Raw genomic sequence first — 23,030 nt, 5'->3', positions numbered from 1 at the left:
AATATTTTTTAAATTTAAAAATAATAAAAGCTGGAGGTTCCGAGTTCCTCCAGTGCTGGTATTCTCACCATACCCTTGAAACGGCCCCTGGAACTTAACAGATTTTTAGACGTGAATAACAACGTTTATTTATATCCTATATAAATTACTTAAAATTATGGTTTGCCTTATGATACCTTTTATCTTTGAAAGGAATTGATTTAGCCCTAGGAGATGACATTCAGATTTCTCTTGACATCCTGAAACCTAGGTGTCAGCATACTGAATTGCTATTTGTATAGATGCTTTTCCTGTGAGAGCTCATCATGACTAAGAATACACTAGTAGTAAGTTTTTTTAAAAGTGACTGTTAACAGTGTTGGAAAGATGAAAAGATTTGTATCCTGTGGTCTAATTTTATTTGACATGTAATAGTATTTATGATGAGCCCAAACTACGTCTACTTGTATTTTTTTGAGAGACACTGTGCTTTTACTCACAGTTCTAATCATTTTCAGTTTATATAAACGTGGCCCTGGTATCTTTATATAACATACATTCTGCAAAGTGCTTTGGATATATATAGTAGATTAGGGAGCAATGCTGAGTTTATACAGCATCAGTGGGGTGTGAGTTATGCCCTGTAAGTGAATCTTCCAGACAACTAAAATTACCCTCGTAAGTAATAAAATGTCTTTTTTTAATGCAAGATTTACATTAAAAACAGTTAAGCTACATTACACATTTTCCTACATTTTTAACAAAATATTCCCTACATAATTAGCAATTTCTAAGTGACTGAAGATCATCATCACATAAATAGACCTAGTGGCTATTTATTGGTCGTTATAACATTGATTGATCCAGATTATTGTGGCCAGGTCTGGCTTCTTTAATTTTTCTCTCCTGTCTCACTTTCAGGCTGTTAGATCTCCCTTCTGCCATTAGTATACTAGACTCTAGCATTTGTAATGTAATGTTTCTAATATGCTGGGATTTTGAAACTGAAAAACCAAGTGTATTAGCTGGATGTATAGATTAAGTGCTGAATCACGGTATGAGATACCCTGCACCGTCAGCCGTGTACATTCCAGTGTCTTCCATGTACGCTGGCTCTGTGTGAATTAAAAGAAAATGCCCACATCCAAGACGGTCTTCCTGGTGCACTGTGGCTGCCCTTCTCCCCTTCTGTCCATTTTTGTTGCGTCCCCCAGAGACCCTCTGCGCCCTAGACCTGCTGCCCGGACCTCAGGACGCTGTAGCGTGCTTTGCTCTGCTCTTGCTCCCGGTCTTGGCGACTCCTCGCCGTTTGCAACCCAGGTCCCATTTCTCCTGGCCTGGGATGCCTTTGTTAAGTCTTGCAATTAACAAGGCAGTTCATTGGTCCTCTCTCTGCCTTCTACAGTTTTTTACATATTTCTGTTAGAACATTTGTTTAAATTACGACGATCATGATAGTAATGGCTGACCTTCCAGAGCACGTAGTATGTGTATTATTTCATTGAACACACAGTTTATAAAACACCCTTTAAGTAGATACTACTGTCTTCTTCATTTTACAGATTAGTTAGGGAGAAGTCACAGTAGAAGCTTGGCCAAGTGACAGAGCTGGGATTTAAGTCCGGGCAGCTTGATTCCTGTTTCCTCACTGTTCGTGAGTCAGCTGATAACTGGTCCAAGGTCACGTACCTAGTGAGTGACAGAACTGGAATTTGCATCCCCTTGGAGCCAGTGCTCTGAATTGTTTGTTTGCTCTCCAGCACTCCCTTTTGTGATCTCCTTAAAGGCCGAGACCTCACAGTGTCCGTCTGTATATCTGCAGAACAGTGACACATAACAGGTTCTTAAATGTTTGAAGATGAATTTGTGAACTTTTTCACCGCCTGATACGGAGCAGTACTAACGGTACTAAGCTGGGCATCTGCCCCGGTGTTGTCTCAGACAGAATTGTAATACTTTGACCTTCGTTACTCCTCCCCGTCCTCTTCATCCAAACTGACCCTCTAACTGCACTTAACCAAACTCAAAAATCCGTTGCCTTTGCCCAGACTCAGTTTACCAAGCACAGCTGACCACAGATACGCCACATGTACACGTATCTGTGAGAGAGAGACAGGAGAAACGAGAGAGAAGAATGAGTGCCCGAAACCATACGGTCAGTTCAAGGAGTACGCAAACAGCAGCAACAGAGAAAAGCCACCTGAAACGTGCGCGGGAAGGAGGGGAGGGGCAGGAGGATGTGGGCAGAGAGAGCGTGCTCACGGGAGCCGGAGAGCACCAGGGGAGAGGGTGGAAGCGTTGGGGGCAGAGAGACGTTGTTCATTCTTGATGTTAAATCCATCCAGGAAATCGGAGCGTTGATCATAGTGGTCGTGCATGTGAAGTATGGCAAGAATAAACTTTATAGATAAACAAAAGATTCAAAATGCCAAATTGATCTTCCAGATTCTGTGAAGTAAGCATAAATATATAATACACATCAATTTGTGGTCCTTTAAAATTCAACTACTGTATGACAAAGGGGACTTAAAGAAAATTGATTTGTTGGTTCGTCAACTTGGAATTAGAAAGGCTCTGGCAATTTCAGAACAGTACTCTTCTTGCCTCTGTGTAAATTTTGCTGTAGCGAAGAAATGTGTTCATAACATCCTACTTATTTTAAATTTTATCGAACAAGGGAAGTAATACATGTCGTTTAGGAAATGGGCAACTCTTAGCCCAGGTCTTAAGGATGGCTAATTCTAGTTCTATTCTTTGTTATTCTCTAGAGCCTAACTTAAATCCCACTCTTTTTATGAAAACTTTCTCAACTGTCATTACCCACACTGCTTTCTCTATTTTCCTAGTTTATGTAATCCTTAGAGGAGCTGGCAGAGGATAGTGGTTGAGCTGAGGTTGTCATATTGCCTCTATGCTATCCGCTGACTTGCCATGTTAACCCAGGCAAGCTGGTTAACCTTGACAAGCTTTGGTTTCTTCTTTTGTAAAATGAAGCTGATAAAATGAAGTCTCCTGTTAGGGTCATTGTGAAGATTGAGTGAGACCATGTATGTAAAGATTTTAGCACCCTACGTTGCATGTGTTTAATTCACATTAGCTATATTGTTAGTGTTTATTACTGTACTGTTGCCCCTTTGATTAGTATGTGTCCTGTCTCTTCCTGGAGTGCCCTCACACTAGTAGATGCTCGATTACGTATTTACTTGGGAGGTCAGCGGGTAGGAGTTAGGATGAAGGGAAAGACTCTAGTAGTAAGAGGTGGTGTCTTGGGGGCTTCCACTGTATATTGCATAAGGGAAATGGTGGGATTAGTATCTACACAGATGATGGCCTCCAACCGATAGCTGTGTCCTCAGTAAGCAGTGTGAGAGGTGGTGGAAAAGAGTAGAAAAAGGAGAGACATTGCTAGTGCTGGCAAAGGGAGTTGCAGGATTTGGGGGTAGTAGAATAGGTTTATTTATACCATGAAGTAGCAGAAATTAAAGGTACGACACCAGGTTGAGTTGTGAGGATGTTAGTAGGGGGTCATTAGATAGTTTTATGCCACATCGCCTACTGGTAGAGAATCATGGTGGTGGGCAAATGTGGAGGTCATTTGTTTGTAAGTGACCTTCTAAATTCATGGTCTACAATTCATATGGCAGTTTCAAGCTCAGAAGTCAACCCAGGGAAGGGAGCTTTAGTTTCGCCTCCTCTACCTTTTCTTGTTCATTGGGGAGGATATTTAACCAAAATTGGAAGGGATGACAACCCAATCAACCATTATCTAAAATGGCACTTCCCAGGGGACTTCCCTGGTGGTCCAGTGGTTGGGACTTCACCTTCCATTGCAGGGGGTGCGGGTTCAGTCCCTGGTCGGGGAGCTAAGATCCCACATGCCTTGCGGCCAAATAACCAAAACATAAAACAGAAGCAATATTGTAACAAATTCAGTAAAGACTTTAAAAATATTTTTAAAATAAAAATAAAATGACACTTCCCAGAATAATTGACTCTTTTCAAGAATCTTCAGAAATGTTACGCTTATGCAAGTTATAGACTCATACAAGTATATAGAATATGGTAACCATGAGGTGGAGGAGTAGTTTTCGTATCTTGCTGCAAGAGAGTGGGAGGTTTGTGTTTTTACTTCTTGGTCATTTTCAGTATAGGTCAGGGCCAGGAAAGAGGAAGATTGCCACAAGATAGAGGACAGCATGAAAACCAAAAGAGACATAGAATAACGATCCATCCTGTTAGGAGAGCACTTGAGGAGGATAAATGAATAATTGGCCCCTTTTAGTTGGTTGAAGTTTAGAAAGAAGAATATGTTTGTTTGCATAAAAGGGATTAAGTGGTTGGTAAAAGGTATTTTTTTAACTAGTCATGAACAACTTAGATACAAGATAGTATAAAATAGCCAACATTGGGACTTCCTGGCGTTCCAGTGGTTAAGACTCCGCACTTCGACTGCAGAGGGCACGGGTTCAGTCCCTGGTGGGGGAACTAAGATCCCAGATGCTGTGTGGCATGGCCAATAAATAAATAAATAATTTTCTTTTTTTTTTTAAGAACCGACATTTATTTAAAGATTTGGAAATACATAGACCTATTTCTGTATAGATTATTTACTTTTTAAAATCGAATAGACTATAAACATTAGTATAATAAACATAAATATTCTTTAAACTAAGAATGTATATATCCGTGTTTAACTTCTTTAGCTCTTCAATACACTGTACTACTCTTGTATCTAGGACTCTGCCAGTGCTGTGACATTTACTGAGAAGACTCCTACCCCTCTCCCTTCCCTGTCCCATCTGTACACTTTCTGTAAATTCACTGCCAAGGCACTTAGTACATTCTAGTAGGAATTACTGTTTGTCTTGTTTACCACTGTTTTCCTACAAATACTCACTATCCATTTGATAATATATCAAATGATAATAATGTATCTACTCCATGTATAAAATGTTCAGAAAATATTAATAGAATTCAGTTTTCTGATGACTGAGATAAGAGTATGGACTCATATAATTAAGACATGCCCCTTGAGTTTTTTGGGTTTTTTTTTTTAATAAATTTATTTATTTATTTATTTATTTTTGGCTGCGTTGGGTCTTCGTTTCTGTGCGAGGACTTTCTCTAGTTGCAGTGAGCGGGGGCCACTCTTCATCGCGGTGCGCGGGCCTCTCACTGTTGCGGCCTCTCTTGTTGCAGAGCACAGGCTCCAGACGCACAGGCTCAGTAGTTGTGGCTCACGGGCCCAGTTGCTCCGCGGCATGTGGGATCTTCCCAGACCCGGGGCTCGAACCCATGTCCCCTGCATTGGCAGGCAGATTCTCAACCACTGCGCCACCAGGGAAGCCCTTGAGTTATTTTTATAGTAGTAATTTAAGGGGAAAGAAAAGGAAAGACATGAACAGGCAAGATCTGGAGAAGACAGGGCACCATCAGTGCAGTATTATTGAGTGTTCTGTATACGGCCAGTATTCTGGTAGGCACTCAAGGAAGCCGGTTGTCAAATTGGGGAGAGAGAATTAATACTGGTTAGAGAACTGAGATCAGCTAAAAGGAGCTGTTGACGGCTTTGAATTTGGAGGTTTAAGCAACTGGAATTGCTGTTTTTCCCCATTTCAATTCCACTCAGCACTTACTGAACATGACTTGTGTGTCAGCATGGAAAGGAAGCGATGTGTCCAGGAAGGATGTCATGGTCTGAGTTAGCGCGTTACCTTCAGGAGAGCGATCCCGAGTGCCAGTGTGCTCTTGGATTTCACAGATGACACGTTCTGAGTCAAGGTTCCTATTTTGACCTTGGCATGTGTGCTGACTGGTATGTCGTCTTCTTCCAGTCTGCCTAGGGCACAGTGCCCAGCCATGGGTAGGAGGATAGTTGTGGTGGTTAAGAGATTGAAACACTTTTGAGTCAGACACACCTGGTTTTTTATCCTGGCTCTGCCATTTACTTTACGGTTTTCATATCTACTGTAGTATCTACTGTTCAGTTGTTGTGAGGATTAACTAAATAATCCATGGAGAATACTTAACTAGTACAGTGCCTAGCACATAGTAAGTGCTCCGTGAAAGGTTAGCAGTAAATATTTCAGTATTGTCTCTATCAGCATCTGGGTCAAGGCCCAGGTCTCATTGTCTAAGGTACAGACTCTGACAGTAACAGTATCTTAACCGTTCTTGTTCTCTTAGCACTGTGCACCCATGATGTCAATATATTCCTAAAAGCAGGGCCACTGATCAGAATGGATGTACTTCATCTTTACATGATCTGCTGCCGTCCTGTCTCCCTGAGCTTCTCTTCTGCCACACCACCCTTGAGCACACCACGCTTGTTCCTGTACCATGGTCTGTATTCTTTCTTTACCTCCTCCTTGGAATGCTCTCCCTCCAGAGCCCAAGCCCACAAGGCGTGCCTCATTTAGTCTCGTTGAATGTCACCTGTTCGGAAAGACTCTCCTTGTCCATCCCATTGAAATATTACTTTTTAAAAAAATTTATTTATTTTATTTATTTATTTTTGGCTGCGTTGGGTCTTCGTTGCTGCGCGCGGGCTTTCTCTAGTTGCTGCGAGCGGGGGCTACTCTTCGTTGCGGTGTGCGGGCTTCTCGTTGTGGTGGCTCCTCTTGTTGTGGAGCATGGGCTCTAGGCGTGCGAGCTTCAGTAGTTGTGGCACACGGGTTCAGTAGTTGTGGCTTGAGGGCTCTAGAGCGCAGGTGCAGTAGTTGTGGCGCACGGGCTTAGTTGCTTCGCGGCATGTGGGATCTTCCCGGACCAGGGCTTGAACCCATGTCCCCTGCAATGGCAGGCGGATTCTTAACCACTGCGCCACCAGGGAAGCCCCGAAATGTTACTAATCACTTTCTTATCCTGCTTTATATCTCTTCATGGCACTTCTTAGTGTCTTACGTTATTTTATACATTTATTCATTAATTGTCATTCCCCTGTTTGGGAGTGCAGGTTCCTCCGGTTAGCCTCATCACTGCTCTGTCTTCAGTGCCTGTGCACTCCGTAAATATCTGTTCAGTAAATGACTTCAAAGTTTGGAGGTGGTTGTACCTAAACACTAAAATTACTCTTTAAAGATTATTGTAGAAGTAGCTAAGTTGGGGAATGATACTGAAAAAAATCTGAAATTGCAATTTCTTTTTCTTTTAGAAAAGTGTGGACTCTGGAGAGATGAAAGGGAAACCGTCTCCTCGTAAACAGCGCTTCATGCAGTTTTCCTCACTGGAACACGGGGGAGAGTATTACATGACACCACGGGACTTCCTCTTCTCAGTAATGTTTGACCAAATCGAACGTAAGTTGTGTTTTTGTTTTTTAAGTTAAAAAAAATCAAATATTAGGGCTGAAAAACCTCTGTTTTTTAGAATTCGTAACAGCTTTTCTTCATTTTAATTATCATTCTTTGTACCATGCGTTTACTTATTTAGATTTTCAACCCTTGTGACACTAAACTTTTATTTATTTATTTATTTATCTAAGAAATAGTTGCTTTGTACATGGGTTTTTCTGAAGAAAGGAAAAAATAGGTAAGTTTTTAAATGTCACTAAATAAGTTCTTAATAGGGTAACTAATTCATCCAAGATGTCACATTTTGGTGGTGTTGATGTTTTAAATTGGGCAAAAAAAGAAACTAGGTTAGAGCAACTAGGAGGGTCACACAGGGGGTGGGGTGGTGGTGGGATGAACTGGGAGATTGGGATTGACATGTATACACTGATGTGGATAAAATGGGTGACTAATAAGAACCTGCTGTATAAAAAAAAAAAGTGATCAAATGTGTTCTATTGGAAAGAAGCAAAAATAGACCATATTTACTGTCTAAAAAAATATATATATAATTTGATCTTTGAAAAAAAAATCAACAGAAATTAAAAATTCACCTTTGACCTTACTCAAACCTAGATCCCTCTCCTGAGTTAACTACTGGTTTATTATGTAGCTTTTAAAGACCTTTTCTAATGCATTTATATGCTTCTGAATGTTTGAAATATTAAATATTATTTTGTTTTATTGAGGTGGGTCTTTTCATATGTATGGATACTATATGTATTTCTGGAAATTGTTGAACACGGTTTTACTCTGTCTCAGATTGTATTTTAATCAATGCAAAAAGTTGAAATATTATAAGGAACAATGCTTGGAATACCAAAAAAAAAAAAAAAAAAAAGTTGAGGAGAGAGAGAGGGAGACAGACAAAGAGGGAGAGAGAACAGGAATCTTGCGTGGTCAAACTGGCTAAAAATTGAATTATTATTATAACAGTTTTAAAAATAAGCTTTAATACCTATACTGTACTTATATAAAACTAAAACTTAATTTTCTTTCATCTGCTAAAAAGAGAAAGCTTCATTGGACTAATGGTCTGCTCTTAATAAGCTATTGTGAAAGGTTTCCGTTTTTAAGTAATCTGCCTAGAAAGTAACAATTTTGTGTTTTATCAAAATAATTTCCTGTGCTTCGTGTTATCTTTATCACCAGGTCTTTGATTACTTGAAAACACCTAGTTTTCTCAATATTAAAGTTTTGCTCAGAACTAAAAAAAAGGGTCATACAATGGAGTCATGATGCCACTGGTTTAAAAAAAACCCTGAAAAAATAGAATGAGAAGCAAAAATCCAAAGGCTATAATTAAATAATTTTATTTCATAAACTGTCTACTCCCAGTTTTCCCAAATGGTCAGAAATTCTTAGTTTAATTTATCTAAATCAGTCCCTTTCGCTTTGCAGAGAGTAGATATGGCTTTGTCCTCTGTGCCCTATATTGCAGAACTGTTCTTTGAAAAGTCCTTGGCTTCCTGACACCTTTCAAAGTGTGCCGACAGTCTTGACCTGTGGTAGCTGCATATGGGACAGGTGGAATGGGACAGGGCAAGGTGAGCTGGAAGAAGTGTAGATTGAATTTGGGAAGACATTATTGATACTGAGGGATGGCTTGAGCAAAAACGAATGATCATGATGTGTTCTAGGGACAGTAAGTTCACCAATCACTAGCACGAGAGCATGGCGTTGCGGGGTAGTGAGAGATCAAATTGAAAAACAATAAGGGACAAATGTACAGAGGATTTCGGTGACCCTGTGCAACCACCAGAGAAATGTGTATTTGGTGGAGATAAGGGGACGTCATCTTGAACCAGTGAGGGATCAGTGAAGGTTTATGAGAAGGAAAATAAGGTGGTAAAAATATATTTAGATTATTTTGGTACAGCTTCTGTTAATCTAAAACGCTAAAACAACCAGTTATTTTACCAGCAAAACGGTTTATTTGGGAGGAGCAAAGAATTGCAGTTCAGAACGTGCATCAGTGACAAACCACGTGCAAGTCCCTTAAAGCAGAGGAGAGAAAACTCTTTCATAAAGGAGAAGGGGAAATTGGGAGGGGCTGTTATAAATGAAAAGTGCACTGGAGGGAAGTGGGAGTTTGAAGTAGTGGCTTTTCATTGCCCGGCAAGGAGCACATGTTTCTCCCTCTTGCTGGAGATGCAGGGTGTGTCTCCCTGGGGGTCACATTGAGCACTGGAGGTGTGTGCACGAGCGCTGCCCTCCTGGCCTCCCAACTCCCTTGCAGTAACGTCTCCCTTTATTAGCTTTCACACTGTTTTGGAGGGAAGCTTAACAGTATATATCAGAAACCTTGAAAATATTTACTTATTTTGATGCAATAAGTTCCCTCCTAGAAAATTAGTCTAAGTAAATAATTGGAGAGATACAAAAAATTTTCTTTTAAAAAGTAGTTTAGGGCTTCCCTGATGGTGCAGTGGTTAAGAATCCACCTGCTAGGGCTTCCCTGGTGGCGCAGTGGTTGAGAATCTGCCTGCCAATGCAGGGGACACGGGTTCGAGCCCTGGTCTGGGAAGGTCCCACGTGCCGCGGAGCAACTAGGCCCGTGAGCCACAGCTACTGAGCCTGCGCGTCTGGAGCCCGTGCTCCGCAACGAGAGGCCACAATAGTGAGAGGCCCGCGCACCGCGATGAAGAGTGGCCCCCACTCGCTGCAACTAGAGAAAGCCCTTGCACAGAAACGAAGACCCAACACAGCCATAAATAAATAAATAAATAAATAAATTTAGAAAAAAAAGAATCCGCCTGCCAATGCAGGGGATATGGGTTCGATCCCAGGCCTGGGAAGATCCCACATGCCGTGGAGCAGCTAAACCCATGCGCCACAACTACTGAGCCTGTGCTCTAGAGCCCGCGAGCCACAGCTACTGAGCCCACGTGCCACAACTACTGAAGCCCACGTGCCTAGAGCCCGTGCTCTGCAACAAGAGAAGCCACGGCAATGAGAAGTCTGTGCACCGCAACAAAGAGTAGCCCCCGCTCTCAGCAATTAGAGAAAGCCCCCACGCAGCAACAAAGACCCAATGCAGCCAAAAATAAAAATAAATAAATAAATAAACTTATTTTTTAAAAAAAGTAGTTTAGCCTCTTCAACATGTGAAGAGCTTGGACGTTGTCACTCCTGTTCTCACAGCACAAAAGAAGCTGAAAGATTGAAAATCAACAGCTCTTCTCAGATCCATGAGAGAATTGAGACCACAGGGCACACAGAGCGAAAGCTGGAGAAGGTAGACACAGAGGGAAGCCACCGCTGGAGCCACCATCTGGCAGGAGTGTTTCAGGAGTTGCTAGAGCCTGAGCATGGGCTACCTTCAGAGATAAAAATTTGTGAAAATCCACCCTGAGGGCCCCACCAGTCCTCACAGTGAAGGTCTGAGAAAAATCCTCTCCTGCTTCCCCTCAAGGGGAGGAGAAAAGTAACCATTTTGAAATTCCCAGAGCATTCTGTTCTCCTTAACAAAGGCCTGCACAAAAAGGAAGCTGTGTTACCCAAGTCTAACCCACAGCCTAACCAACCTGGGGAAATGGAAGAACCCAACTCCAGCCCCATATACCCTTCCTGCCTCACTTAAGGGGGAAAAACAAAAGCAAAAAACTGAAAGCACTTGCGGAGATCACAGCTTAGGGACACGGGCTCACTAACAGACTGAGACCCATCATAGGATCTCCCCACACGTCACCACACACCATCCGTAGGGCTCCTATATAGCACGTGGATACAGCTGAAAGAACTATGCCTCTCAGACCTTACTTAAGAAGGCTCTAGGGAGACAAAAACACAGCAGAGGAGACAAACCAGGACATTAGGAAATTTTAGCCGCTGACATCTACAACTACAGCAAACAGTGAACACAGCCTAATGCTAGCCAAGTAAACATAGAACCTCACACCAAAGGTCTATTTACTGCAGTAATGTTTACCCAGCACATCATATCTGGCTCTCAACAGTAAAATCAAGTGGCATGCTAAACGGCAAAAAGCGTCATCTGAAGAGGCAAAAGCAAACATCAGAACCTGATTCAAATATAGCAGATATTTTGGAATTGTCAGACCAGGAATTCTGAATAACCATAATTAATATACTGAGGACTCTAAAAGAAAGGGTTCACAACATATAATAACAGATGGGTAATGTAAACCGAGATAGGGGAACTCTTAGAGTCAAAAGGAAATGTTAGAAATAAAAAACTCTGTAACAGAGATGAAGAATGCCTTTGATGGTCTCATCAGAATAATCCTCTGGGCCCAGGAAATAATTGGTGATCTTGAAGATATGTCAGTCAAAACTTCCCAAACTGAAAAGAAAAAAGACTGGAAAAAACAATATTCAGAAACTGTGGGATAATTCAAAAAGTGTAACATGCCCGTAATGGCAATACCAGAAAGAGAAGAAAGAACAGAAGAAATATTTGCAGTATTAACAGCTGAGAATTTTCCAAAATTATTAACAAACACCAAACCACAGATTCAAGAAACTCACAGAATACCAAGCAGGATTAATATAAAAATAAACTCAAAATGGATACCAAGCAGGATGAATACAAAAATAAACTCAAAAGACCTAAATGTGTGATTGATACTATGAAATTCCTAGAGGAAAATGTAGGCAGAACACTCTCTGACATAAATCACAGCAATATCTTTTTGGATTTGTCTCCTAGAGTAATGGAAATAAAAACAAAAATAAACAAATGGGACATAATTAAACTTAATAGCTTTTGCACAGCAAAGGAAACCATAAACAAAAAGACAACCTACAGAATGAGAGAAAATATTTGCAAACAATATGACCGACAAGGAATTAATCTCCAAAATATACAAGCAGCTCATGCAGCTCAATATCAAAAAAACAAACAACCCAATCAAAAAATGGGCAGAAGACCTAAACAGACATTTCTCCAAAGAAGATATACAGATTGCCAACAAACACATGAAAAGATGCTCAACATCACTAATCATTAGAGAAATGCAAATCAAAACTACAATGAGGTATCACCTCACATCAGTCAGAATGGCCATCATCAAAAAATCTACAAACAATAAATGCTGGAGAGGGTGTGGAGAAAAGGGAAGCCTCTTGCACTGTTGGTGGGAATGTAAATTGGTGCAGCCACTATGGAGAACAGTAGGGAGGTTCCTCAGAAAACTGAAAATAGAGTTACCATATGATCCAGCAATTCCACTACTGGGCATACATCTGGAGAAAACTCTAATTCGAAAAGATACATGCACTCCAATGTTCATAGCAGCACTATATATGACAGCCAAGACATGGCAGCAACCCAAGTGTCCATCCACAGATGAATGGATAAAGATGTGGACTATATATACAATGGAGTCTTAGCCATAAAAAAGAAGGAAATAATGCCATCTGCAGCAACATGGATGGACCTAGAGATTATCATACTAAGTGAAGTAAGCCAGACAAAGACAAATATCATATACCACTTATAGATGGAACCAAAAAAAAAAAAATACAAATGAACTTATATACAAAACAGAAATAGACCCACAGACATAGAAAACAAACTTTACCAGAGGGGAAAGTGGAGGGGAGGGATAAATTAGGAGTCTTAGATTAACATATACACACTACCATATATAAAATAAATAACCAACAGGGACCTACTGTATAGCACAGGGAACTATACTCAGTATTTTGTATTAACCTATAAGGGAAAAGAATCTGAAAAAGAGCAGATATATATATGTATAACCGAATCACTTTGCTGTGCACCTGAAACTAACACAACATTGTAAATCAACTATACTTAAATTTCTTAAAAAAGAAAGAAAAAGAAAATACTTTGAGATGAATGAAAATGAAGACATAATACATCAAAAGTTATAGAATGCAGCTAAAAGAGTGCTTAGAGGGCAGTTTACAGGTGTAAATACCTATATTAATAAAGAAAAAGGTCTCAAATCAGTAACCTAACCTGTCATCTTAAGGCACTGGAAAAAGAAGAGCAAACTAAACCTAAAGCAAGCAAAAGAAAGGAAATAACAAAGATCATAGATAAAGAAAATAGAGGCTAGAAAAAGTAGAGGAAAATCAATGAAACTAAAAACTGGTTCTTTGAAAAGAGGTGTCAAAAGTTGAAAAAACTTTAGCTAAATTGACCAAGGAAAAAAAAAGAAAAAATTCAAACTATTAGAAAACGGTGAAAGAGGGAGCATTACTAACAACATTAACAGAAGTCAAAAGGATCATAAAGGAATACATAAAGGATCATAAAGGAATCATAAGGATCCTAAAAGATCATAAAGGAACACAGTGAACAATTGTGTGCAAATAACTTAGATCATAAAGGATCATACAGGAATACAATGAACAATTGTATGCAAATAACTTAGATGAAATGGGCAAATTCCATTTTTCTCATTCTATGGATTATCGTTTCACTCTCTTCATGGCGTCCTTTGATGCACAAAAGTTTTTAATTTTGATGAAGTCATATGTATTTGTTTTACTTTTGTTGCCTATATTTTTAGTATCATAGTTGAGAAAATATTGCCAAATACGAAGTCATAAAGATTTGCCCCTGTTTTATAGTTTTAACTATTGAGGTTAGGTCTTTGATCCATTTTAAGTTAATTTTTGTAAATGGTGTAAAGTAAAAGGGTGCAACTTCATTCTTTTGCATGTGGCTCTCTGTTTATTATTTATTATCTAATTATTTTTATCTATTTATTATCTAATTATCTATCTAATGATCTAATTATTCATTTGTTGAAAAGAGTGTTGTTTCCCCCATTGAATTGTCCTGGCTTCCTTGTCAATATCCAACTGAGTATAAATGTATAGGTTTATTTCCAAACTCTCAATTCTGTTTTGTTGTTCTGTATGTGTATCCTTTGCTAGTACCACACAGGCCTGATTACTGTAGCTTTGTATTAGGGTTTGAAATCAGGAAGTCTGAATCCTCCAACTTTGTTCTTCTTTTCCAAGATTCTTTTGGCTATTCAAGGTTTCTTGAAATTCCGTATGAATTTTAGGATGGCCTTTTCTGTTTCTTCAAAAAACACCATTGGAATTGTGATAGGGATTGCAATGAATAGAAAGATTGCTTTTTGTGGTATTGTCATCCTAACAATATTAGGTCTTCCACTCCATTAACACAAGATGTCTTTCCATGTATCTAAATCTTTCATTCTTCCATCAAGTTTTATAGTTTTCACTGTGCAAGTTTTACACCTCTTTGGTTAAATTTATTCCCCAATATTTAATTCTTTGTGATGCTATTGCAAATGGAATTGTTTTCTTAATTTCATTTTGGGATTACTCATTGCTAGTATATAGAAATACAGCTGATTTATGTGTGTTGATTTTGTATGCTATAACTTTGATAAATTCACTCATTAGCTCTAACAGCTTTTTGTGAATTTCTTAAGATTTCCTGCATAATGAGATCATGTTTTCTACGAGCAGATTTAACTGGACTTGTTCCTTTCCTATTTGGAGGCTTTGTGTTTCTTTTTCCTGCCTAATTACTCTGGCTAGAAGTTCTAGTCACATGTTAAATAGAAGTGGCGAAAGCAGCATCCTTTTCTTGTTCCTAATGTTTCTGTTAAAGCTCTCAGTCTTCATCATTGAGTATGATGTTAGCTCTCATATTACATATGTGTGTCCTTTATAACGTTAAGGAAGGTCGCTTCTATTCCTAGTTTATTGGGTGTTTTTACCACGAAAGGGTGTTAGATTTTGTCAGATGCTTCTTTTGCGTCCATTGAGATGGTCTTGTGGGGTTTTTCTTTCATTCTATTAATGTGGTCTATTGCATGGATTGATTTTCATATCTTGGACCACCCTTGCATTCCAGTGATAAATCCCATTTGCTCATGGTGTATAATGCTTTTAATGGGCTGTTGGATTCTGTTTGCTAGTATTTTTTTGAGAAATTTTACACCAAGATTAATAAGAGATAGTAGCCTGTAGTAGTTTTCTTTCCTTGTTTGTGTCTAGCTTTGGTATCAGAGTAGTGCCGGTCTCTTAGAATGAGTTCACATGTTACCTCCTCTTCAGATTTTGGAAGAGTTTGAGGAGGATTGGTGTTAATTCTTTAAATGTTTGGTAGGATTCACTAGTGAGACCATTGGCCCTGGGCTTTTCTTTGTTGGGAAGTTTTTGATTACTGATTCACACTCCATACTTGTTTGGATACATTCACATTTCCTATTTCTTACTGTGTTCCGTAAGTTTCAGCATGTTTGTTTACAGTGTTGTTCGCATTCTCTAGTTCTTTACTGATCTTCTCTGTGGTGGTTCTGTCCGTTGTTGAAAGTAGAGTATTGAAATCTATTATTGTCGAACTGTCTTTTTTCCCTTCAAGTCTGTCAGTTAGGCAGCTTTTTAAAAGCATATAAAGAGTGAGATCCCATTTTTTCCTTGTTTATATATATGTATAAGTAAAATACAGTCTGCAAGGATATTCGCCACATTGCTAATAGTTCACTCTTACTTTTGGAATTATCAGTTTTTGTATTTTCTTTTTGTCTTGTAATTTTCTAATTCATCAGCAACCAATATTTATTATTTGCATTAAAAAGAAAAAGTTAAAAATACGTCTTAAAGAAATCTACATTTAGAAGGTGAGTGAAGCAAGAAGAGCCAGTTACAGAGATTTTTTAAATAAGACCATTGGCCACGGATGAGAGTGCAGTGTCATGGGAGCAGGAAGTGTTTGGTCAGTAGTGTGGGTGTCCAGAAAGATCCAGTAGGATGGGAATTGGGGAGAGGCTGTTGGATTTGGTCATCAGCATGGGTCACCAGGACCTTTGGTAGATCGGTGTCAAGAGAGTGGTGGACAGTTAAAGAAAGAATTAGAAAGAAATGAAAATGACAGATAGATTGCTTTTTCTAAAAATTTTTATCTGAAAGGTACAAAACAGGATGATATTATGAAAGAAAACAAAGGATAATGAAAGAATTTTTTAGAAATACTTAATAGCCAAACAGTTCTTGTTTATCAGAAATGTCTGTGCTGTGACCTATATTGTAATTTATTCTAATTTTTTCATTTAGGGTTTCAAGTGGAGGTTGTAAAAGCTTGATTAGCAGACTATTAACATATCAAATACTTGTAAACAGTATGTGTTAATGTCTGTTTTCTCTTTACCTGACTCAGTGGTTCACTCCTTTGACTTTCTCTCACCAACATTTGTATTTTCTTCCTCATGTAACGTGAGCTGTTTACTCTTGTGTTCAGTGTCATCGAAGAATTTTCCCCCGTTTTATGTTCTTTCAAGAATTTTCCTGGGAGTTCCTTGGTGACCTAGTGGTTAGGATTCTGGGCTTTCACTGCTGTGGCCCAGGTTCAGTCCCTCATTGGGGAACTGAGATCCCGCAAGCCGTGCAGCACAGCAAAAAAAAAAAAAAAAAAAAAAAAATTTCTCCCATTTTATGTTCTTTCAATTGAATCTAAGTTTTACTTCGCTCTACTTTGTTTTAGCCATAGGCCCAGGTTCTTCTAATGAAGTTCAAAGTTTACATGGCTTTTTCTTTCTTTCATTGTTGTTGTTTTTATGCAACCCTTGATTCAACCAATTTAGGTTCTTATAATGTTTCCACTTTATTATTCATTGGAATGCAATTAAACTCTATCAGAAGGCATTTAGCTAAATCAAGAATTGAGTAATTTTGAAGGCTGAATAATACATCCTTTATACATATGATGTCCTTCATCTTCATTTTTCATCATGGATAAGAAGAAGAAGAATCTTGGTTGCATTCCTACGGATCATGATGAACAGCAAAACAAGGAAGAACGGAGCCAGCCCAATGACCTGTGATCCTCATGTGTAAACAGAAAGAAACAAAGCAGTCTGAAATATATTAGCTCCTAAACTCATTTTTACCTGGTATTTATCTTCCTGGACTTTTTACAAATAATATACTTTATTAATAGTAATTGATGGGGCTTATTTGAACCGTCTCCCCACGCCTCTTTCAGGTGGATGCTGGCTGCTTGTTCTCCTTCATGATTTGTTAGGTTTGGGGGAGATCAGTGTCATCCTAATCCCTTATTGCACACTCAGAAAACCATAAAAACGTGCTCCTTTCAGAATTAGGTTATCTAGCTAAAACACCATCTTCCCTTATTTAAGTTCTTTTTATTGAATTCCAAGCTTTGATGCTGTTTTCTACTAAACGTCGGTAGCCTTACAGTCCTTAGTTCTCAATTTTAGTGACCTTCGCTCTTATCATTCACCTCCCATGTCCATTACCTAGAATTGCTCCAGTTTTGAAATCCCCAATGACAGAATCCCACTCTCTGGCAACAATTTATCTTTCCATTTTACTCACTTTCTCATACCCGGCATACCTATTCTTGACCTCATAAAAGCTTCTGCTCTCAGTTATCCCATTTTTCCCAAGTTCTCAGCTCCTTCTGGACCGTCTTCCTTCCCTGTAGCCACATGGTTTGTCATTTTGTCACTCTTTAATAATTGCTTTCCAGTATCTTTCCCCTTTGTCCTTGTTGAACCTAGGCTGCTGTGAACTGTTGGAGAAAATCCCATGATTATGCAGATGGGAGCCACTAAATTCACGTTCTTCACCTTGGCCTAGATTCCCCAAGGCATTTCCACATCGCTGCCTAGCCTTCTGCCAAGTGGGGCTCCCTGCCCCGCTAAGACTCGTTCCTCCACCACCTGCTCTGCATCTCCTTCCGTCATTCTCTCTGCCTCTGCCGTCTCGGTCCCTGAAGCTTACACATCCTCTGGTGTCTTCACTGCCTTGACGACCCCAGCACAGTCAGCCCCTCCAGCTGCCCGCTTCCCGGCGGGCAGCCCCTGCGCCCGCGGCCCACATGCTGCTCTCAGGTGCACCACAGTCTGGCTTCCTGCCTCCCCTCTCTGCTGACTGTTCTCTCTTGAACGTCAGCGGTGGCCCCCAGATGGCCAAGGCGGGCGGCTACTGTTCGCCTGACTCTTGACTGAGCCTCTAGCAGCACTTGCTGCTGTGGACGTCTCTCCCTGGGCGCCTGTGGTTTTGTTCTCACCGATGTGTTCCTGCCGTCTGTTTCCTTCGTGCTTCCTCTTCCTACCAGCGCCTAAATGCTCCCTCCCTTCAGCGCCGCTCCCGTTAGACACAGTCCCCCAGGGGTTTATTGCTGCTCACGGCTTCACCGGCTTCGTGGTGTCGCTTCAGGGTCGTTTTCGCGCTCTCTCAAGCTCTCCGCTGGCCCCTAGAAGCTCTGGTCTCGCTGTGCATCAGGCACTTACACTCGTGTGTTATCCCCACAGGCATCTGGAGCTCAGCGCATCCGAAACGGAAGCCCGCTTCCTCCCCATCACACCCTTTCCGGTGTTCTCTTTCCCTGCGGTGGCGCTCCCCCAGCTCATCAGGCTGTGGGGAGTTTTTGTGGACATATCCAGCTGCCTCATGTTTTGTATCTGCTCCGTCACCAAGAGCAGCTTGTTCTCCCTCCTCCACTTCTCTTCTCTGTCCTTCTCTGTGTCTTCTGTGTCTTTTGCTCAGGGTAGGCCCTCAGCACTTCTCCCCGGATTATTGCGATGGACAGGCTGGACTCTTCAGTGGATTCATGAGAGCTGAGACTTCATGAGGTTGCAAAAGCGAGTTTAGATGGGAAAGGCGGGGGGAAGGAATGAGCTCTGGGATGACCCAGCATTTACAAGTTGGGGAGAGTAAGTGGGAGCAGCTAAAAGGTAGTGTGATTCCATTTATATGAAGTGTCCATCATAGGCAGATCTGTAGAGACAGAAAGTAGATTCGTGGTTGCCCACAAGTAGGGGAAGAGGAGTGACTGCTAATGGGTTTTCCGTTCTTTTGGCGGGTGATGAAAATGTTCTGAAAGTAGATGGTGGTGATGGTTGTACCACTCTGAATATACTAAAAACCATTGAACTATACAGTTTCAATGGACGGATTTTGTGATATATGAAGTATATCGCAATAAAGCTATAAAAACGTGTAAAAATACCAATCCTTGTTCCCAGTTGAAAATATTAATTTTAAAATTATTTTCATGGAAAAGACTCTGACAAGTACAGGTTTCTGGTAACTGACTGTACTGCTGAACTGAATGAATAAGCATTTTCAGAACTCTAATGGAAAACTGATGAATTCATAAAAGTGCTAACAAAAGATCAAGATGAAAATAATTAATTACATGGGACTGAGTGAACTGATGAGGATGATTATAATTTTTGTGACTTTCTGTTTGAATAAAAAAAAAAAAAATCCCACAAGGACTCAGAGGCAAAAAATACACAAATCAATTTTCACTGCAAAGTAAAGGAGCTGTTACAGTGGAGGATTACTGGACTGAATGTCAATATTATGACATAGTATGAGTGCGTTTCGTGCTTGGTAGTTGCAATCATTGTTGCTTTTGTTGTGGTCATCCATTTACAATGCTTGGTGTCAGTTTATCTCTTGTAAAAATAAAATACAGTGTGTGTGTGTGAAAAAAAATGAATACAGTAAAAAAAAATAAATAAATAAATAAAATAAAGTTATTATACTTTACAAAAAATAAATGCATTATATGCATTTCCAATATCAGAGAACTCATTGTGGGTCTAAACCGAAACATATTCATCTAGGTCAATTCTAACAGAAAAGTGAACTGATTTGTAGGAGCCAACTCAGAAGTTTTAAAAGCACAGGTTGCTGATAAATTCATTTGCCAAAAAAATTAGCTGCTTAGGCTTCCAAGGACTCACTAAGCAGTCTCCTTCCCATCCCTGCAGTGAAACAGAAAATCAGTACGTGGGTAAGAGTGGGCCGTGAGCACACTCTGCCCTGGCAGCATCTGAGTGCTGACCATCTCCACACGTAAATACTTTCTCCGCTCCCAGCCTTCTTGTAAACACACACATGCACACACGTACCTAAGATGGGGCGTGGTGAGCATTTCCATAGTCGTCAGACTGCAGGGTGGCAAATACTTTGTCTGTCCCCTAGCTCGTGACCCCGCACCCTGACTGGGGAGGATGCATTTTCCTGTGTGAGAAGAACAGGTTTAAAGCCCACGGGCCATGCTTTTATTTCTTAAAGACAGATTTCTCCGCCTTGGAAGGATATTCAGGAGGGTCAGTTTCCCTCTATCCTTATATTCTTTAGACATTCTTATGCTTTTAATCAGCTTACTTATTGTTGTTCTCTGAATGATATAAAAAGGAATCATTAAAAAGAAGGGATGAGTTAGAAATGAAATAAGATAATGAAATGAAATGATTAAAACATGGTTCTTTTCATGATCCAAGCCCAAAGCACATTATTACTCTTCTGATAGCCTCTATAAAATCATTCTAAATATGAGAGTCTTTGGAATTACATCCAATGTAAGCCTACTTTACGGGGCTTGTATACAACAAATAAAAAGTAAAACAAGATAAATTAAGACATTTAATTCTAAAATGATTCAACTTTTCATTCAACATCCTGAGAAAAAAATTAAAACTTGGATTCTGTTTTCTAACCTTCATATACATATGACTTCTGGCTTATTTTTGTGATTGTTGTCATAAGAAACTGGAAGAACTGTTCACTGTATGTATTTCAAAGGTCATTTTTCAGCAGTTTGTACGGTTTGGGCTGTAGCGTCAAGAAGCATCAGCCTGAAAGGCTTGTTCCCCAGTGCCAGGCCCGTGGTCCACACTGAAGCGCTGAGCTCTGGTCCCAGCTTCGTCCTGTGGCGTCTTGATAAGTGGAGGCTGTGGCACGAGGAGCAACTTTAATCCCTCGTAAGGACAGCTGGTTTCCATGGTGTTTGGGGACATGGGGAACCTGACACACGGAGCAGCCCAGATCAGATCAGTCTGGTGTTTAACTTCACACCAAAATGAAAATCCTGGAGGATGTAAACAATAAATGTGACATGCACCCTCAGAGAGTCCCCGGTCTAGTCGTGGGGACAAAACTGATGCTCCCCTTAGTAGTTCTTCTTAAGCTTCCGTCTTCAAGTCGTCTTCTCTCCTCCTTGCCTTCTTCCTCGAGGACCTTGCCCCCATCAGTGACTTAGCTGTTCCCTGAACACTGACTTTCATGTGTGTGTCTCCAGACCAGACCTCTCACCTGACCAGCTTCTCCTCTAGGAAGTGCCAGAGGCATCTCAAGTCAGCAGCTGTAAACGTGCTGCAGATGCTCTGCTCCTCCCCACACACTCTCCCAAGCCCACCCCACCCGCCGTCCCTCTGCTGATGAACAGCACCATCACGGTCTCGTGTTCGACCGTGTTCCCTGACTAGCACAGTGCCTGGCACAAATAGTTATTAAATAGATTAATAAGTAAATATATCAACAGTTATTATATAATGAAATGATGAGTTATAATCCACACCTTTACTAAAAATTTTATTGGCTACACGTCATGTAAGAGGCCCTGTGTTAGGCCTTGGGGATATAGTGGTAAATAAAACAGATATTAATAGAATTCACAATCTAGTGTAGAGTTGGGGTAATAGACTATCTGATGTGGTAGCTTCATCGGAGAGGTCAGGGAGGGCTGGAGGCATCATGACTTCACAAAGGGTGTGAGAAAAATGGATACATTTCCTTAAGCAAAAAACAAAAGGGAGAATATTCCCTGTGAGGGGATAAATCTGTTAAGATGCTGCAGCAGGTTGTATTTCCAAAAATGGCTGCAACGGTATTTCTGGTCCTATATGCTCTTCCAGAACTTTGTCAGCCCCCATCAAGAGGTGGGACCTGTATCCCCTCTCCGTGACCTTTGCGACCTCCACTCCTAGAGATGCATGGATGTGACAGTGTGGCACTTTGAATGCTAGGTCCTAAAAGGCCACGTGGACCTACAGCCAGTTGCTAGTATCGTTCTTAATAGTAAAAGATTAGATGCTTTGCCTCTGAGATCAGGGAGTAGGCAAGGCTGTCCACTCTCACGGCTTGTATTCACCATGCTACCGGAAGTAGCGGCCGGTGCAAAAAGGCAAGTAAAAGAAATGAGAACTACAGATTTAAAAGGGAAAGGGAAGTTGTCTTTGTTCAGAGACATGATTATGTAGAAAATCCCAAAGCGTCCACAAATCATAAGACTACTAAACTAGTAAGGGAGTTGTCAAGGTCGTAGGACACAGCACCTCTGTATGAAAATCAGTTGTATTTCTGTACACCAGCATCTCTGCTGTGTTGTGGCCTTACACTTTGTCCTACACACTCCAGCAAAGGACCTGATCGCCGCTCGAAGAGAAAGTAGAGGTCGTGAGATAGTAATACCCCCGCCACAACCATTGCGCTCTTCCTCCTCCTCGTGGCGGGGTGGGAGGACCACAGGGCCTGCTGTGTTGGCAGAGGGTTCCAGCCCTTCCATCTCAGGCCCGATTCACCTGCTAGACCCGGAATGCTTTCAGCCCCACTTTTCTGGGCTAATTCCTGCTAATCTGTCAGGTCTTAACTTAAGCAGCTCTCATTTGGAGAAGCTTTTCCTCACCTTCCCCGCTCCCCATTGTTTAGTTTCTTAGCTTTCTATTTCCCCCTTTATATCAGTTTTCAAGCTGATTAAATTAATTAAGTAATTAAATAATTTGTTATGTATAATGTTCTTATTAATTATTTCACAGTGCTTAAGGTTGCAAAAAAGAAAGTCACATTTCTCGTTTTTCCATTCAAAAATGATGTAAATGTATTTCAAGAAGCGACTTAGCAAAGTTGGCAGGGAGGCCAGTTTTAGGCATTTTAGGGCATCACATTTGTCTTCCTCTAGAAGAAATGCCAACCAGAGGT

At 40.5% G+C, this 23,030-nt stretch overlaps 1 protein-coding gene across 2 annotated transcripts in view; it reads left to right on the top strand.

Moving 5' to 3' along the window:
- MICU2 (mitochondrial calcium uptake 2) overlaps positions 1–23,030 on the top strand; it is an 87,983-nt gene that overhangs the window by 22,235 nt on the left and 42,718 nt on the right. For both annotated transcript variants that reach the window (XM_068526747.1, XM_068526746.1), the window contains exon 2: positions 7,133–7,277. In XM_068526747.1, the coding sequence (XP_068382848.1) occupies positions 7,133–7,277 (145 nt within the window). The remainder of the gene's footprint in view (positions 1–7,132; positions 7,278–23,030) is intronic.

This window comes from Eschrichtius robustus, chromosome 18, assembly GCF_028021215.1.
Source record: "Eschrichtius robustus isolate mEscRob2 chromosome 18, mEscRob2.pri, whole genome shotgun sequence".
In the NCBI taxonomy this organism is placed as follows: domain Eukaryota; kingdom Metazoa; phylum Chordata; class Mammalia; order Artiodactyla; family Eschrichtiidae; genus Eschrichtius; species Eschrichtius robustus.
The sequence above is the reverse complement of the archived record's forward strand: the minus strand, read 5'-3'. Positions and strand labels throughout refer to the sequence as shown.